The following is a 19,439-nucleotide window of genomic DNA, read 5'->3' as shown; positions in this document are numbered from 1 at the left end:
AGATGGTATATAATCTGACTGAAGGATTTTGAACAGCTCTGCTGTAACTTTGGCTGTAACAAAGACATGATGCTAAACAGCAGCAACATGTGGAGGGGACATATAATGATGAGCTACCTGGTGGCTCCCTACAGAGCTGTGGCTAGGCTAACATAAACACATCAGCACAGTGAAGATGGAGAATAAGGGTTAAACCATGATATGGCAGGAAGAAGACGGTGAAAACAGAGCAAACTTCAGCTAAGAGAACGTCCACAGCACCAGCTTAAAGATGTGCTGCGCACGAACAGTCCTCATAAAGAGCCAGACTGAGTATATCTCCAGGCTCCAGTTGTATAGGTAATCCTATTTACCTCTCCATCACACACCAGTCACACCCACTCTTAGTCGCTTCAGGTTCAGGTTAACTTGGGACCCGCACACTTCACATCACCGTTGTTGCTACAGCTCATTGCTGGACTTCACTGATGCTCCACGGTTTCTGGTCCCTGTGAACCCCAAGTTGCTCTCTCCGATGCAACCATCAGAGTAGGAATGAGTGTGATTGGGTAAATGCAAACATGTTGTATAGTGTGCTCTGAGTGCTCAGCTAGAGTAGAAAAGCGCTATATAAGAACTAGACCATTTAAGATGTTATTTTAAGGCAAACAGTCAAAGTGATGCTGGTTCAAAGCAGATCTACGTCTTACCCAAAGCTAAAGCCCGATCTGCCCGAGTCCAAACAGAACTGAGAGTCTAAAGTTTGGGAAAAGCCATCAGAGACAGATAAAGTGCTGCAAAATGTAGCATTCACCATTTCTGTAAAATGCATTTAAAAAGATCTTTGCTCTTACATGTTTATTATATACAAAGTGGAGCCCAAATGGCACAAATTAATGCCAGTGTTTAAGCTATGGTGGAGAAGGTGAGCCCCCCCGCCCCAGATCAGAGCTCCCTGAAAACAAGTTCACAAAGCTTTTTTATTTCTTTTGTGTTTCCTTGAAACATTTAGCAAAAGCTTGCTGCCAGTTTGTGGTTTCAGAGGGAATTACTGAGTCTGCATAAACAATGTGGGCCCATTCATTTGGGTTTTTTTTTTTTTTTGGCTACAGTTCTCCACAATGGCACCAAACATGGCAACATCTCTGTGACCGTGAGCACAACTTCAAAAAAACACTCCGATCTTTCGCTTCAGACAATCACACCTGAACCGACTGCTGGCAGAGAGACGCTGAGATGGAGAAGGAATTAAAGTTCATTAGCATTTAAATTCCAGACGTCCCGGCGGGAGGACTTTCCGTACGGTGTTGGAAAGTGGAACATTTTTCCACTTTCCAGCTGATATTCCAGAGTTTCGTAACATTACTGCAGGTTCTTACTGGAACAGCGCTGAAAGCCGCTGCCAGCACTGTTGTAAAGCAGTTAATGTCACATACGTGTGGTTTATGGAGACGTTCTTTGTTCCATGTGTTTCATTTGGGGAAAAAAGTATTTTATGTAAAATATGGACTTCAAGAAAATTGAGTCAAATTAAAAATACACTCAAATTATTATGTGTGAATTGGTTATTTTAACTTCTTATTATTAGTTGAAATATAGACATTTTATGAGGGGGTCCCTGCTGAGATCACTGCAGGCCTCCCCCCCCGGACATCCTGTCCTATCTGGTCTGGCTCAGCTCCAGCATTAAACCACCATGAGTTCATCTGCGCTCTGTTATAAACAGTGCTGACATCATTGTCATCCTTACTGTATCAGCTAAGAGGGAAATGCCCATAAAAGACAGCGCAGCTAAAAGTACAGACATAAAACAAATCTCATCTAATGATGGGAGTCAAAATTTTTGCCTTCTTTATGGCACACCCAACAAAAAAAACTTGGTTTGCCAGACCTCTTAGCAATGCTGAGATTTAATTTAAGAAGTTAAAGGTGAACAGTTATCATGGCAGAGTGAAAAAGATGTGGCTTTATGTCTAATTTTGGTCATCTTATCCTATTTCAACATGAAGGGTTTTGTTGATTAGGGACACGTGCTAACTGATACCACGATCTTTTCCTAAAACTAACTCGGGCCTAGAGACCAGTTGGTGACAACCTGGCAACCACTGATTGCTGGGGAAAAATGTGTATCTCCTGACCAGAGTGGTTGCTGGAGGTTGCTAGCAGGTTGCTGCAGTAGCCCGTAGTTTGCATGGAAGACGCTGACTAGTCTGCAGACACTCACCAACTACTTGCCAAGTGGTAGTGAAACTGTAACAAATGCAACACAAATTGGAAATGAAAGTAAAAGCGACACCTGTTGGTTGCTGCAGCAAGTGTAAGGAAAAGTGAAAAAACCCACAAAATAAACCAAAGTGCAAAACACAAAGATCCACAAAGATCCAAACGGGATCCAAACCAGCAAATATGTGACTGCTATGCTGTCACTCTCACACCTTCATTCTCCTACTTGTATTTGTATCTCCCAGCACCCATTACATTACTGACACAGCCGGTGTGGCAAAGCACCAACACTAAACTACAGTATGTGCATAAACATGGAGCTGCAGGTGGAATCTGACTAAACACATTTGTTAAGGCTGAGAAACTGTTAGATGACAGATTTAAACTGTGCTGCCTCAGAATGTGGGAACATATATATATATATATACTGTATGTATTACAACTTTTACCCACCATGCACCTCAGCACTGGCAACCACGCTATCTCACTTTAGGTGGTCTGCCACTTTGTGGTTCATAAACTTCCACTTTGCAACAACACTGCTTCCAGCTGATGGTGGAATATCTGAGAGGGAAGAAATGGTGGCATCCTGCTACAGCACCACTCTCAAATTCATTGAGTTAGAGCGACCCGTTCTTTCAGTTTTTGTAAAGCCAGACTGCACGGCTAGGTGCTGGATTTTACACACCTGTGGCAATGGGACTGAAAACATCTGAATTTAAAGAAGAAGCAGCGTAGCACAACTTTTGTCCAGATGTCCCTGAAAGAGCGAATCCAGACTGTCTGTCGAAGAGCACGTGCATGGTTTTGTGCTGAGTAAGATGACAATCAAATCTATTTCCTGCACTGAGAGCTTTTACTTTACATTATTCTCAAATACCTCGCTAATATTTTCACTGCAAATGCAAATGTCTTTTAAACACTGAGATGAGAAGCCACATTTACAGCTGCGCTAGCACAAAGGGTTCTACAGCATGACCACCTGAACACCTTCAACATGCTCCTTACAACCAGCTAAATTAATACCAGTGCAGCTGTTTAAGCACATTTGGTTTGGTCATTAAAAAACACAGTGAAGTAATAATTGATGAGGGAGTTCAGAGTGACAAAAACGGAAGCAAGAAAAGACACAACACCTCAGTCAAATCAGCAGATCAGGGCCTCAAAGGCAGCACATCAGGGAAAAAAAGCAGAAAAATGAACCATCAGAGAACGACTTACTTCAAGTTTGCAGGGTTTGTGCGTCTCTGTGTGTGTGCGTGTGTCAGTCAGTCCACATGCTGCTTCTCTGTTCAAATCACTGATATGACACAGCTCACCGTTAAACCCAGACTCAGACTGAAAAAACTGTTTCTCAACACATCTGATTTCCTGTTATTGGCTGTGTGTGTGTGTGTGTGTGTGTGTGTGTGTGTGTGTGTGTGTGTGTGTGTGTGTGTGTGTGAGTGTGTGGGTGCGAGAAAATGAGGCGACTATTTGTCAAACCACATCCTGTATTTGAAGTCAGGTGCAGCGCTTATAGATTATTGCACGCGCACACAAATACATACACACACACACATATACATGTCAAAAGTATCACAAATCCACAGGGGTGTGGACATGTGCAGGGAAACATCACATTTCAGCATCACGAGCAGAGGGAAGAAATCAGATGATTTCGCAGAGATCAGACGGGACCGAGAACAGACAAGATTTATTGTATGAACATGCAGCTGTAAGTTTTTTACAGGCTAACGTGAAGATTAAAGTGTTTTACTGCCACATTGAATGAGCTGGTTTTAATTAGTTACTTAATTGTTCTATAAAGCGGTAAAAACAACCTTTGCATGTTGAATAAGACAAAAATCAGAATCAAAAATGAATTTGGCTGAAGACGTCTCGTTACAGGAGTCAGTCATGGTGCTCCTAAAAACAGCCTGAAGGCAGGGATCTGTTCCTGCGTTACCATTTTTTAGGTGGAATTTCCCTTTAAACACACGCTGTAAAACCGTGAACTCCAGGGTGTGATTACAGTAATGAGAGAGCAGCTCCTCGCTGTCATTAACTGCTCCGCTGTGACGCACCGAGCTTCATCTTCAGCACTGAACCGGACCAGGGCTCCATAACACCGCTTCAGCTTCACAGTAATCAACAGCAGCAGGTGAGGGGGCGGGTCACCAGGTAAACTTCTCAATTTCAAGTGTCAATTACCAATGAGAACGCAGGATACCGCTGATTGGCATGTGACTGGGTCATAAACACGTTAATATGTTAGTCGGTTACCTCGCTGCATTTAGCTGCTCCAGAACTTTTTCATTTTGTTTATTTGTATGTATTATTTAAGCCTTGCTCTTATTCATTGCAATGCCATTGTATACTTCGTAAATGTATTTATTTATTAGTCTGTAATTTATAATTTGTATTTAATGTTAGTTTTTCCTTTTGTAAATTTTATTACTTTTTTCAGGGTCTTTATTATTATTATTATTATTATTATTATTATTATTGTTATTATTATGGAAATTCCCTGTGGGTTTTCAAGAATTTATTTATTTCTTTAGAAAGAGCGATTTGACCTACAGTACCACTGATTTATTGTTCCTCTCAGCACAAAAACAAACAATCCCTGCTGGACATGCGTATAATAATAATAATAATAATAATAATAATAATAATGCTTATTTGATGTTGCCTTCTCTGTGGTGCGAGGTCAAACCTTTTCGGTCTCAGGTTTTAATCGGTGAGGTTTCTGGGGAGAAGTCTGACCTGAGTGGTTCAGGTTCAACTTCCTATCAATCCTGAACAACTGCTGTTCATAGTGTTGAAAACTGAAGCCCAGGCTTGTCTTTGCTTCCACAGATGCAAAAACACAACGACAGGTTGTGACGAAACTCTGACTGTTTAAAGAAGAGGAATGTAACGTTAAACCGGATGTTTAAATAGTTGGAATTGAACTTTGAGCTGGACCTCTCGGTGGCAGAAACCTGAACAGACACAAAGTGTTCTCAGAAGATGAGCGTACTTAAACCCAACAAGAGTCTAAGATTCTCTTTTTGAGATGATCTCAGTTTACAGACCAGCTGTCCATCCGCCACCACATCGAGAGGCAGCCTCAACAAACACATCCTACTTTCAAAAAGTCACAGTGAGTTTTTACTTCGATATTTGTTAGATTAGATTAGATTCAACTCATTGTCATTGTGCGCACAAGGCACACAACAAAATGATCATTCCAGATGACTCATCCAGAGACAAGCATCTGCGGTCATGCAGCCAGAGACCGGCGCATGGCAATGTGGTTTAACCCCTTAACTGGCAGCAAATAAAATCACCTGAAACAACTACATAACACCCTCTGGTTATTATTGGCTCTGAACAACCCATTTCATAGCCTATTAATCGGCTGCGTCTGGTCCGCGGGCCGAATGAAGTGCATTTATATGGCAGGCTAGACCCGCCCATTTTGACTGACACCTCATTCGGCCAATCATGTTAAGAAATGGGTTTCCCAGAGCCAATAATACTCAGAGGGCGTCACGTAGCTTTGTCAGGTGATTTGGTGCAGCCAGTTACATGATTGGCCGAATGACGTGTCAATAAAAATGGGAGGGTCTAGCCTGCCATATAAAAGGGACTACAAACGGCCCGTCACCGGGCCCTTGCCAGTTAAGGGGCTACGTGTCTTGCCCAAGGACACAACGCAGCGTAGGGACAGGGGCTCGAACCTGCAACCTTCCGGCTACAAGGTGAGCGCCTACCCACTGGGCCATCGCCACATTTGTGCCGGTCGTCCTGCTGCAGAATCAATTTGGAACAATCAGACTTCTCCGTGATGGTATTTAATGGCTGATAAAAATCGAAGCATTTAAAGTGATTAAAACTTTTGCACAATTACTGTGCAATCATGCAGCCATTATATCGAAGGACCGCGCTCTCCAGGCCCTCCGGCAGCTCGGCGTTAAAAACAGCTGATTCTGTGCTGCACGGTCTCAGGAACACGTCAGCAGTGAACGCAGCTCACCACTGCACCCACACACGAAGCTCAAACTCCATCATGCACAGAAAAAATCAGAGGAACAAGATGCAGAACGATTGCTGCCGCCTGGGCCCAAACTCATTTAAGGTGGAAATCTGTCCTGCGGTCTGACCAATCACACTCCGCGATCCTGTCTGGAAATCATGGACGCTGCTTCCTCTGGGCTCCAGATGACGTCGTTTTCAGGGAAAGTCTTGATCACTTCAGCAACACACTAGACCAGACCACACTGTTCACATATTCCAAGTGCACGTCTCTCACAGTCCACTGCTGTGACAGTGAATCCTGTGTCCAGCATGAAGGGAGCCATCTGTCTTTTAAACTTCAGCAGCTGTCAGTCAACTCCTCAGTTCCCAAACACTGAACAGATGAGCTGATGCGTCACAGGGAATCATGTCTGTGGCCCAGCCTCTATTTTCAGTCATATAAATCCTAAGGTTCAAATGATTCACCAGTCAGACTTCTTTTTTTAATGCACATTTTACACGGCAGCGGGCTGTAGACTGCCAAGAAACACAAAGGAAATAATGAGCGTATTGGAGTCTTGTGCAAATGACTTGAACAGTATCATTATGAAGCGCACTGGGGGGGCAGAAGCGCTCGCTCTGAGAGTCCCGAGAGGCTGCAGGGTGGAGCTGCCCGCTCCTTTTAACTGTGCGTGTGAAAGTGATAAAGACACATGTTGACAGAGACAAAGACAGGAAGTGAGTCTTCTCAAATCATGACCTTTAACCCCTCTGACGGCACCATGCCAAATGCTGGACACACACACACACACACACACACACACACACACACACACACACACACACACACACACACACACACACACAGTTTCCTTATGTTTACATTCATATCTCCAGTCAAAAAGTGAACTCCCTTAAACAATGTTTGAATTCACTGCTCGTTCTAACCGACCCAGCAGACTAAAAACCAGCCTCCATGTCTTTCTGTCTCTCATTATCCTAAATAAGTAATAAATATCTTAAATAACATCTTAACAAGTATCTCAAATAAACAGCTCATAAAATCTGACCTGGTGAAGGTCTGAGGACTGAAGCATGATAAATAAAGTGAGTATAAGTGAGCCACAATGTGTGGGAAATAAAGAGTTTACAGTCCGACTCGTGTTTACTTTATAGTGAATGTGAAATGTATGAAATCCCAATAAATGAATCATAAACATGCGATTAAACTATATATGCTGCTGATTAACTACAACATGGTTTTTGGCACGTTGTAAGTTCAGACTCAGATATATGAAATCACACATGATGAGCTCTTGGTGGGTCTAAGCTGGCTGTAGGTGTCAGGGTTATAACAGCGGGCAAAAGGTTTTTCATACCAGCATGCATGAAGTAAATGAAGGGCCACACAGAATTAAAATGAAACATGCCGTAATGTAGGAGGCATCCAGCAGGCATGCTGCAGCACCTCAGCTCGCTCCTTTCGATGTGGAGGGGCAGCGGCTCTACTCTCAGCTCCTTCTGAATGACCGAGCTCCTCACTTTATCTCTCAGACTGAGTGCAAACATCCTTCAGAGGAAGCTCATTTCCGCTGCTTTCTGTCTCCACACACAGCTGATGGTCATAGGTGAGGGTGGGAATGTAGACTGAGAGTCGACAGCTTCACCTTCACACTCAGCTCTCTTCACCACGACAGACCGGTGCACCATCTACATCAGTGTCCGCGCTGCACCTCTTCCTCCTCGATTATAAACAAGACGGAAAGAAACTTAAACTCCTCCACTTGAGGCAGCAACTCAAGTGGAGGAGTTTCCTTCACCATCACCTCAGACTTGGAGGTGCTGATTCTCATCCCAGGTGCTTCACACTCAGTGCGAGCTAAGCTGGAGGTCATTGTTCAGTGAAGCCAACAGAACCAGATCATCTGCAAAGAGCAGAGATGAGACAGCCTTTGACCCCTGGCTACCCCAAAAGATTTGTTCCAGCACCCACCAGGAATGAATGTGGCTTAATGCAGGCAATGCAAACCGTCTGAATAATCTATGCCAGCAGGCCTGATACCCCGAACTCCCAGAGGGGCCCCGCCCAAATGACACCCTGAGGGAGGTGGTCCAAAGCCTTCTCCAAGTCCACCAAACACATGCAGACACCCTTGAATATCCTCGATAGGATAAAAAACTGGTCCAGAATGGACAGCACATTGTTCCTCCTGAATCCAAAGAAATAAAAAGAAATACTAATAAACTAAAATTAGTATGCTAAGTCAGCCTTCTCTAATACAGACCTGAATCACTGAATAAATAATAGATCGTGCTAATATTTACTAGTCATAAACAAACTCACTGTGTTGTACATGAAGAATTAACACACTGAGGCAGCCAGGACGATCAGGCGTGCCCTCTGTTTAAAAGCAGAACTGTAACTCAAAGTAACTTTAAAGCAGTGTTTTATGAAACTTTGACAGATGTTTCTGCCATAGGCTGCATCTGCATATCTGTGATGTAACTGCAGTGTTTTCATCTGAAATAAAATCAGCTCCCTTCCTGACAGTTTGTTCCCTCTTATTTCTTTCAGAATGCTTTTCTCAGCAGGGAGGCTTCAGAAAGCAGCCAATCACAGACAAGAACACAAGTTGAGGCGTTTAAAAAAAAAACCCTGCTCTCTCCTCTGCTTTCTCATTTCTATGGATGGAATTATATTTAGGTCAAAAGTCACGCGCGAGCAAAAACACAATCCGCGCAAATAATTTTATTTCACGGGCGCAGGAATGCGTTCACATTCGCTCAATGAATTTCCGCGCGTGTAGAACTTAGTAGCCACGCGAAAAAAAGAAGCCAGTGCGCAGGCGAGACTGTCTGCTGTGCGCGCGCGAGTGACTTTCTACGCGAGGAACAAATTTCTACGCGAGTGAAGAAACAGACTTTTGACCATCCGGGGCGGAGCCCAAAGGATTCAGAAGACCTCACATGATTGGTTACTTTTAAATCGATCAGGCCCACAAGGCGAGGGCCTTAACCTAGATTGACAGCAGTTGATACAGGAAGACGAAGTTGGTGATGAGTGTCCACTGCTAGCAATATCACCTCGGCTAGAAAAATAAGATTTAATGAACTAAGTATATTTTATTTTGACTACAGGCCTCTATAACATTCACAAATGGTATTGGTTTCGAAGAAACAGTTGTGCAATGTTACCTAACAACTGCTGTCCATCCAGGACCTGTACACCTCCAGGACACTGGGGCGTGCAGGTCGGATCACAGCCGACCACTCTCACCCTGGGCACAGACTTTTTGACCCTCTCCCCTCAGGCAGGAGGCTACGGTCCATTCGGACCAGAACCTCCCGCCATAAGAACAGTTTCTTCCCCTCTGCTGTTGGACTCATGAACAATAAGACTGTTACCACCACCCTCCACAAACTCTGATGACCCTATGTCTATGCACCTTTCTGTTTGCACTGATGTACATATTACTGGACTATAGTTCACATTCTTTTATCTTTTAATTATTCTCTGCACTGTATATTTTTTAATATTGTGTTATAATTATAGTTCTAATATCTCTGTATATTTGTAATTTGTATATTTGTAACATTGTCTTTATGTAAGCACGAAGTACCGCAGCAATTTCCTAATGCTGTGAACCTGTTCACCCATATGGCAATAAAACCTGATTCTGATTGTCAAAAGTCTGTTTCTTCGCTCGCGTAGAAATTTGTTCTGCGCGCAGAGAGTCACCCGCGAGCTCGTGAAACTGCTGCAGCACACGCACAGCAGACGGTCTCGCCTGCGCACTGGCTTCTTTTTTTTCGCGTGGCTACTAAGTTCTACGCGTGCAGAAATTCATTGCGATGTGAATGTGAACGCATTCCTGCGCCCGTGAAATAAAATTATTGGTGCTGATTGTGTTTTTGCTCGCGCGTGACTAAATATAATTCCATACATTTCTTTCTCTCCTCCTTCCTGGTGCGCGCCTCCTCATCGAGCTCTTGTTCTGCAGCCTTATCTTGGGCGTTCTCTCTATTTTCTGCCTCGCTCCTTTCTATGGTTATAATCAACAGATCTGCTGTGGCCCTTTATGATGCATGTGTGTGTTTGCCAGAGCAGAAACATTGTTCGGAGTTACAGTTTATCACCACAAACCATACAACTTCCTGCACACAGAGTGGATTGGAGTGTGCGTGCAACAATCACTGCTGTGTGTGCAGACAGACTGTGTGTTTGTGTGCAAATCTGTTGCCTCTATGCTAATTGCAGTGTTTTTTAAATGTAGCTGTGTTCTGGTATGTTTCTAAGTGTGTGTGTGCGCGCTAACTATGGATGCCAATATACCAGCAGAGCAACTAAACAGCATGGTGGCTGTGTGTAATTACACATTATTACTGAGTGTGTGTGTGTGTGTGTGTGTGTGTGTGTGTGTGTGTTATTGCTGTGTATAATAGCAGTCCGTTCTGCTGGGCCTCTCTCTGGTTTGGTTACAGGAAGTCACAGCTCAGGGAGAAAGCTGAGCTGAGACTCACAACACTGAAACAAAGCTGTGAAAGTGGGTCCGATACGAACTCATCAAAAACCTGAAAATCTGAACTGCAACCATCATGCTAGTTTTTAAATTAGGATTTCGTTTGAGAAAGAGTCACATTTGTCCTTATCTTGACAGGATGAACTCTCATACTGTTTGAAGAGTAGGCAGCAAAGCCTGACTCTGGTAGGACTCAGACCCGCAACCTTTGAATCACACCTGCCGGAGCTAGAAGTCTAAAGTGACACCTGAGACCTGTGTCATGGTGTTTATCGTGTCAAAAGAGCCAATGGCTAAATTCTAGTAGTAAGCAAGCGTCGAGCTAAAAAAATGAAAACACTGCAGTTCCTCTGTAATCCAGCAGAGGCTCCAGTGAGTCAGTCCCATAGACTAGCATGGTTAAAACTTTACAGCTTCATACAGAAACTGTCTCTGTAGCAAATTTTTAGCTAATGCATTATTAGGGGCGTGGCCTCTTTGACAGGACCATGTTTGTGCTGTTGGAGCCTTTTGGAGTATTTTAATGTAATTACCTGACCAATATTTTGGCTGCTGTGCGGTTAATTGGACTAATAGACCGTCCAAGAAGAGCTCCAGTTTTGCTGAGTGAAATTCGAGGATTTTTATTTGGATGTTACTGATTAGCAGGTATCTGTGTGTGTTTGATACAGTCTATGGATGGTGTTTGCTAACTAAACTAAGTAGCATTAGCTGATAATGATAATGGTCAACATGGCACCAGCAACACTAATGCTGAGGCTTCAAAATGCTCCATCCAAAAACCACGTTTAATCCATGGTAATAAAAATGGATTCAAAGGTCGCATCAGATTCATGCTTTATGAAACAACTGCATTTGACTGTACTAACACAAGTATTTACAAGGGAAAATCCACTTTACTTTGCAAACAAATATACAAGAAAAAACCCCAATATTGACTGATATTTTAAAAAACTTTATTGTTTCCTTAGTCACTCAGGAATTTTCAGCTTGAGCAGAGATCCAGTTAACTAGAGAGACACATGCTGAAAAGTAAGGGTTGCCTCTGTGGGCCCATAACCTTTAAACTGCTTCTTCTGTATTTCTGGAAAACCAAAATGCCATGCACGGAGCCAGAGGGCCACACCTTCAGACCGCCCTACAAATCACATTTCAATATCACAATCCACACATTCACAAACCTCAGGCTCCTGCAGCCAGTTTGAAATCTGAAAATCTCCAAATCTTAACAACAACAAACCCCACCATCACACAGAGAGGAACTGTTTCATTTTTTCTGTTTTTAGATTCATTATGATCGTCGACTGCTTCTGCTTAATCAGGCATATCAGACGCGTGTCAAGGTTCAAATCTATCTTCTAGCTGAGTGTGATTTCTATTATAAGAAGCATCAGTGGGCACCTTGGAGGTTTATCAGGCACTGAAACACAAGAGTTTGCATCCCTAGAGACTTTAAGAAAATGTGCAAAAGGTCCAACACTTTCTCTCTTTCAGCTCTGTTGTTGGTTTTCAGCAGCTCTGTTTAGCTGCTAAAATCACCACATTCTTCCTCGTCTGTGTGCTGGTTGCTGATAAAGAGTTTGCACAAAGCAGCATCATCAGAGTTGGATAGATGAAAAAGGGACCTTCTTCCACCTCTCTCTTACCTGCGTTACTAGGCGATCTCTGGCTGCCACGCCGTGACCCCTCAGGCATGGTGTGATAGTGTCACAGGAAGCAGAAACCTGGAGAAAAAACATTAAGGAAATCCCAGTTAGCCTCTTCTTTCAACCCAAACAGCATCCCAGTGCAGCCTGTCTTCATGACCGCAGTGGCACAAAGAGACACGACCTTCATACAAGCTGTTTCACACGAGAGAGACGAAGACGATGAAGAGGAGGAGGGGTCCAAAGAAAAGTTTCACTCTCCCTTTGTGTGAAAACAGTGAGGATATATGTAATGTTTGGCTGGACGACAAGAATGAGGTCTCTTCTCCAAACCCTATGTGCATGTGTGTGTGTGTGTGTGTGTGTGTGTGTGCACCCACTGGAGGATAACGGCCTCCTACAAAGTCATTGATACAGTAACACAGATTGACCCAATTAGTGCATTGTACATAAACAAGTGTTTCTGCAGCTGTCTGCAGGAAAACTGGGAGATGTGGGTCAGAGGGGAGGGGGAGATGGAGGAATGGGAGTCGGGACTCGGGGTGTCCGTAATAAAAGCCAGATGGCGAGCAGGTCTGCTGCAGGTTGCTGGTTGAAACTCTTTTGTTGTGTGTAGCAACACCTGCAGATTTTCCTTCATGTGCTGAACGCTAAAGAGGAACTTTTATTGTGTGTTCAGACAAAGAGAGGAGAAAAGTTTCAGTTAGCAGCGACTGCAGTCACTGATATTCACCACTAACAGCCGAGGAGAGGCGCCGGCCTCCCAGACTGCAACTGAGAGTAACACAAAGTGTTTACCCCAGAACGATTCCCGCTGCTGTCAGTATGAAATTCAGACTTGAGGACATGAAGCATTTGAACGCAAAATAGTTAAAATATAAACAAACAATAGAACATATGCTTGATTGATCCCAAAAAAATTGGAAAATTTCCATGTCACAGCAGTAAACACAACAAGTAGCTCACTAAAATTAATAAGACATGACAAGAGAAAATAGCCTAGACAAATGGAGGGGCACCAATAAAAGGAATAAAAGAAATAAAAAGATCTCAATGAAAAAAAATCATGTTTTATTAGACTTTCTGTTTAAAAATCAAATGCTCTGTTTTATTTTATTTGGTGATTTGTAGTTGTAATTACCCTTTTAATTACAGCCCTGTGAAAAAGAAAGTTTTACACAGTCAAATGCACTCGATCACCAGCAAGTCTGAGCATCTACTAAAGTCCTGGCAGTTTGTTGGTCTGCAGCATTCAGGTGTGTTCACAGTGTCACAATCTTCCCAGCAAATTCACCCTAAGCTCAGAGAAACTGCACAAAACCCAAGAGCTCCATCACAGACTCTGCAGGTCTCAGTTAGCATGTTAAAGGTTAAAGTTCATGACAGAACAATTAGATAAAGCCTGAACCGGTATGGCTTGTTTGGAAGGAGAAAGCAGAGCTTAGGTTTGTCCCGTTGACAGATGAGACCTCTGAAGACTCGTGAGTGCTGCAGACATGAAACTCTCTTCCTGTTGAAATCCATTCATATGAAAGTTGTGCTGATCATAGCCAAAAATTTCATGGCCATGAATTTGAACAAACAGATAACTTCACGTTTCACTGGGCCTCGGTTCAACATTTAAATCAATGACACACACCTGGCCTGAATACTGAATCCCTTTATAAATTATGATGACAATTACTGCTATTGTCAACACAATCATCTGTTGGAAACACAGTGTTTTTATGCTTGGACTCTGCTAGAGTAGCTTAGCATGATTCACAGTCCAAATTTGGCCTTTAAACTACATCTACTTCCTTTTTAAACAATCAGAACGTGACTAAGAACGTGACCTTGCAGAACCCAGAATGCACTCTGAATCCTTCCATTTAACCAATCTTGGACTTTTCTCCTTTGTCCTACCAGCGTCTGGCTGCCTGTGAGGACACGCTGTAACAGGCCAAAGCTGCTCTTTCAGAGGTCCTGCCAATCACGGCTCTGTGGTGCAAAGGACAGCATAGACTTCTCGATAAAAGTAGCTATGCAATGGTTGTGGGTTCAAGTTCCACCAGAATCAAAAGTTTTCGGGTGGTTAAGTTTACTCAAGAAAACAATGCATTGTCTCAAAGAAGCAGCTCCCTGCACACAGACATGCCCTTTAATGCCAAAATGTGCTTTTCTCTAATTCCTGCCTCACTTTCTTATCTTTAGGTGAGGAGTACAGGAAGGGAAGGGAAAGAAAGAAAGTGGGAGTATCACAGTGTGAAGGACCTTAACAGAAAGAATATGGCTTCAAGACAAGCAGGAGAGTCTGAAAAAGCAAAGCTTCAGAGCTGGAGTGAACCCAGGAGAGCAGGCATGACAGAGAGAGCTCAGAGTGCGATGGATCAGCTCCAACACTGTGGTTAACTAAAGTTACAGGGAGGTTCGATGCACACACGGTCAAGTTTCCGTCACTTTAGAGGACATTACATCGACCTACATTCATTTCCTGGACACATTTATTCATATGAATTCAAAAACCTCAGTCATCGTGAACAGAGCACACACATCATTGATAACAGAGACAGTTTTAGGATCCCAGGATGCTGCAGTCTGTTATCACTCTTATAGCTGGATGTTTAAATCATTCTCATAGAGCCAGCAGGCAAATAATGAGACTGAAAAATGAAACCAATAAATAAAATCTGCAGTTCCTCTAATGTCCACTTGAGGCTCCAGCAGTGAGTCTTCATAGACTCCCATGATAAAATATCCAACTTTACTTTACAGAAATAAAAATATTTTCAGCCTGATACAAAAATTGGACAAGTGGAGGATGTTTACTCACCTCTTTAAATTTGATTAAGGCTTTCAGTTTGCATTGCTGGGGGCGTGGCCAATTTGACTGACAGGTGGATGGCAACACAGGCAGCTACCACACCAGGTAAGACCCCAGGTGCAGGCTGTGCAGAGATGCCCCTGAGACAATCCAGCACATAACAGCAGGGTGCAAGAGGCTAGCAGGCAGGGCATACATGGAACGCCATAACCAAGTGGCCGGCATAGTATACAGAAAATATGACCTGGAAGTCCTGTGGTCAAACATGGGATACGCCCCCACGGGTGGTTGAGAATGATCAAGCTAAGACCCTGTGGGACTTCTAGATACAGACAAACTTGTGATGGCTAACCAACTGGACATCGTGGTGGTGGACGAGCAGAGGAAGAGGGCTGAAGTGTTCGACGTTGCAATACCAAGTGACGGCAACATCAAGAAGAGGGAATACGAGAAGCCCAAGAAATACCAAGGGCTCAGAGAAGAGCTAGAGAGGATGTGGAAGGTGAAAGTAACAGTGGTCCCTGTGGTAATGAGAACACTCGGGGCAGTGACCCCCAAACTGGGAGGAATCCAGCAGATTCCTGGAACGACATCTGGAATGATCTCTGTCCAGAAGAGCGCAGTCCTGGGAACAGTTATGATGCTGCACAGGACCCTTAAGCTCCCAGGCCTCTGGTAGAGGACCCGAGCTTGGAGGACAAAGACTGCCCACAGGGCGAGTGGGGAATTCCCCAGGCTGATCACTCACCTTCTCGCCATGTACAGAAGCGCTGAAGGAGCACCAGAGGACCCGAACCACCAGCTGGAGGATTTTGTGCCTCCAGGATTCCCTGTATATGTTTTTTTTTGTTGTTCCCTTTTGTACCCGAGACAAAATCCCACTCCATGACTAACACACACGTCTGTCAGTACCTCAGACACTTCAACACACGCTAAGAGAAAATCACATACTGCTGTGATTATGTGTGTGTGTGTGTGTGTGTGTGTCTGTCAACCTCATCAACACCTACTAAGGTATTTCCAGGTGCATCCGCTTTCAACCACATGTCACCACCATACACACCTAAGTGAGCTACAGTGGCAGATTACCAACACTCACACTTACAGCATGGCTGGTGTGTGTGTGTGTGTGTGTGTGCGTGTGTATGTGTGTGTCTGTAGGTGCGTATCTCATTGCTGGGACACCTGGGCAGTTTACAGACATCAGCTACATTAAGTTAAACAGGTGTCAAACACCATCCAGTTCCTCCAGTGGGGCATTTCGACCGAGGGAAAATACTTCAGCTCCCACAGCACATTACAACATTAGAGAAAGAGGGGTCAAAGGTCAGAGCATGTGGCTTCTTGCCTGTTCTATAGTCTTCCGTGTGAGTCCCACTTCGGTTGCTCAGAGTTTGGTACAGAAGCTGAAATAAATTAAAGCTGTAGCGATAATAATGGAATAAAAGTGACAATCTTTAAAACTCATGACTGATTGTTCTTGTCTGCTTTCATTTTCAAATATTTCATTTTATCAAACACTCCTCTTTGTGGGTTCGAGTCCCACCAGAGTTGCTAAATTTATTTTAAATATGTCTGCATATTTAAAGTCTCATCATTTTGTTCTTTACGCTGTAAAAGTGACATCATCAGATTGTGTTCCTCGTTATGTGTTTTACAGTTAGTTCAAACAAACTCAGACAGTTGGCTGCAGTAAAATAAAAACTTTTTAATGCATTAATTACTGTAAAAGTGGAAAAGTGAAAGTTTATCTTCTGCCTCCACTAAGTTACAGTACTTTAAAATTTCCCTGTGGCTCTGTGGCACAACGGATAGCGCGTTGGACTTCTAGCAAAACCTTCAGGAAGGAATTCAAAGGTTGTGGGTTCGAGTCCCACCAGAGTCAATCTCTTACACTCAAAGTGAAGTGTTCTGAATATCCAGAGGATATTCTGCACTTTTCTAATATATTAATAGGGGCTGTGGGTTCAAGTTCCTCCAAAGTGGGTCTTTACAGAGGAAAAGCACTCAATGGCCAACCGGTCATGGCAGATCCCAGATCTCCTCCCATAGCCTGGTTCTTCCTGGTAAAGGGTACTTCTTCTTTCCCACTGTTGCCAAGGCCTTGCTCGCAGGGGGTCTGCCGATAACACGGATGTTATCAGTGTTACAGGGAATATGAGTAACAGGATCAGACAGCTCACCGCCTCCTCTTTTATTTATTGTTTTTGGGCTCAAACACACAAGATGGAAATGTTAACAAGGGAAAATAGAGATTAATTGCAGTAATTAGGGTTTCTTGAGAATAACCTGAATTATTAGTCAGGCTTGTTCTGTAATGAGCCTGCAGCTCCGCAGGCCTAAAATATCAGAAGGAGAGCACGCAGCCTGGAAAACATTCCATATTATCTGATCGTGTTTACATTTTTCCAACTTCTGTGGACTACATAATTATATGACATCACTGAGAAAGAGAGAGGGCTCCTGGCTTTAGCCTTCACTCTTAGTATTCAAGTATTCAAGTATAAGGGTTGTCTAACACACATTTATAGAAATTAGTAGCAGTGATAGATGAGAAAAACAACTAATAAACTCTTTTTTCTCTTTCAGTCTTTAACTGAAACATCTCAGAAACACCAGAAAATAAAGATGAGTGAAAACAGACAAGTGGGACTCTGGGGTGCAACAGAAACCTCACTGGGATTCAGACCCAACACACCAGCAGTGTTTTGTACACTGTCAATGCAACAGTGATGATCAGGCCCTCGCACCTGGATAGCTTAAGGCCTGGACACACACATAGAGAATAAACAATGTTAATGTTGCATATATCAGATTATATTAATGACAAAACAGGGATATACTGATAGCTGGTGGTTAGAAAGCTATTAGTCTCATTGTGTGTGGACAAACCTTAAACAGTTCTCATCCACAGTACGAGTCCACCAAACTGACCAGGTTACAGTTTGATGGCACAGTTGTTCACTGTGGCAGAAAGCAAGTGGTGCTGTGGCACAGCGGCTCAGGCATTGGACTGCTAGCAAAAGGAAGTGATTCTAAGATTGTGGGTTTGTGTCCCACTAAAGCCGCAGTAATGTGCTCAGAGAGCTTTGTGTATCCACAGTTACCTGTCAGGGAGTGGGACTTGCTTTGAAGTATGGTGTTCCAAAGTGGAGGCTTTAAGTCCGTCCAAAGTTACAAAGTTATATTCTAATCTAAGACTACAATGCAAAAAAAGAAAATTGGTTACTGATGCTATAATACTGGAAGGTCTCTATCATAGACCAAATAAGAAGAGATGCAAAACTGCCAGAAAGCAGTAAAAAAACAAACTCAGGTAAACTGTGATGAGTGTGGATGGCTGCCTGTGTCTATGTGCCAGCTCCTTGATGGGCAGGATGTACCCTGTGACAGCTGGGATATGCTCCACCCCCGCTGTGGACCCTAAACTAGAAAGTGGTTATGAAAGTAGATGGGTAGATCAATGAGATGAATAAAATAGATGGTGCAAAGATGATTGCAGAAGGCTGCAACCAACCTCAGAGACACACAAACAATGGCTGCTGCCCAGCTACTGTTTCTGTCTGAGAGGGCTCACTGACCCAGAGACGGACACACACACACCTATTGTGTTTAAGTAGGATGGTGGAAGAAAAGCGATGCAGATAGAACACACACATGGAGTCATGACCATTCATTATCACTGTCACAGCAGCGGGTACACTTTACATGCAACCAAAGCACACACACACTGTATCCAAGCTAAACAAACACACTGACAGTGGATATAAACTTACAATAGTGCTGTTAGAGACGCACAGGCGCCGTGTGTGCGTGTGTGTGTGTGCGTGTGTGTGTGTGTGTGTGTGTGTGTCTTTATTGTTATCATGATGAGATTGAGACTGACAGCAGTAATTTCTGGGGTTAAACTGTTTTCATTCAGGCTCAGCAGGAATGAATCTGGGATGTTTTATATGGATCCACTGATCACAGATCTCTGAAGCCAGGAAGCTCACGGTGGCCTGATCAATCACTACCATTTTAAGGATAAATATTTTATTGGTGTTCACTAAAATTAGGATAATGAGGATCATAACCTGGGTAAGACAGATAATTTTGGGGGTGTTTGATAAAATGTTCATGCTGTATCCTGCAGCATATTGATCAGGACAGAGGTCTTTAGAGCTTGAAAAAGGCGACTGGACTTTTTTAAGTCTCTGAAGACCTTAAACCTCTCATCCAAGAGACTTCTTCAGTTCTTCTTCAGTTCTGAAGCCAGGAGACCTTAGCCCATGCCGTAAGGGT

The 19,439-nt window shown here is 43.4% G+C and overlaps 1 protein-coding gene and 1 non-coding gene across 3 annotated transcripts in view; one reads left to right on the top strand and one right to left on the bottom strand.

Annotated features, from left to right (window-relative positions):
- plekhg2 (pleckstrin homology domain containing, family G (with RhoGef domain) member 2) overlaps positions 1 to 19,439 on the bottom strand; it is a 114,047-nt gene that overhangs the window by 74,525 nt on the left and 20,083 nt on the right. For both annotated transcript variants that reach the window (XM_030744732.1, XM_030744733.1), the window contains exon 2: positions 12,353 to 12,430. In XM_030744732.1, coding sequence (XP_030600592.1) covers positions 12,353 to 12,401 — 49 coding nt within the window. In that variant the 5' untranslated portion in view covers positions 12,402 to 12,430. The remainder of the gene's footprint in view (positions 1 to 12,352; positions 12,431 to 19,439) is intronic.
- On the top strand, positions 16,949 to 17,040 carry trnar-ucu (transfer RNA arginine (anticodon UCU)). Its single transcript is given in 2 exon segments — positions 16,949 to 16,985; positions 17,005 to 17,040. It is a non-coding gene; the product is annotated as a tRNA-Arg (tRNA).

Source organism: Archocentrus centrarchus, chromosome 13 (assembly GCF_007364275.1).
Source record: "Archocentrus centrarchus isolate MPI-CPG fArcCen1 chromosome 13, fArcCen1, whole genome shotgun sequence".
Lineage (NCBI taxonomy): Eukaryota > Metazoa > Chordata > Actinopteri > Cichliformes > Cichlidae > Archocentrus > Archocentrus centrarchus.
Note: the sequence above shows the minus strand (reverse complement) of the source record. Positions and strands in the feature narration are given on the sequence as shown.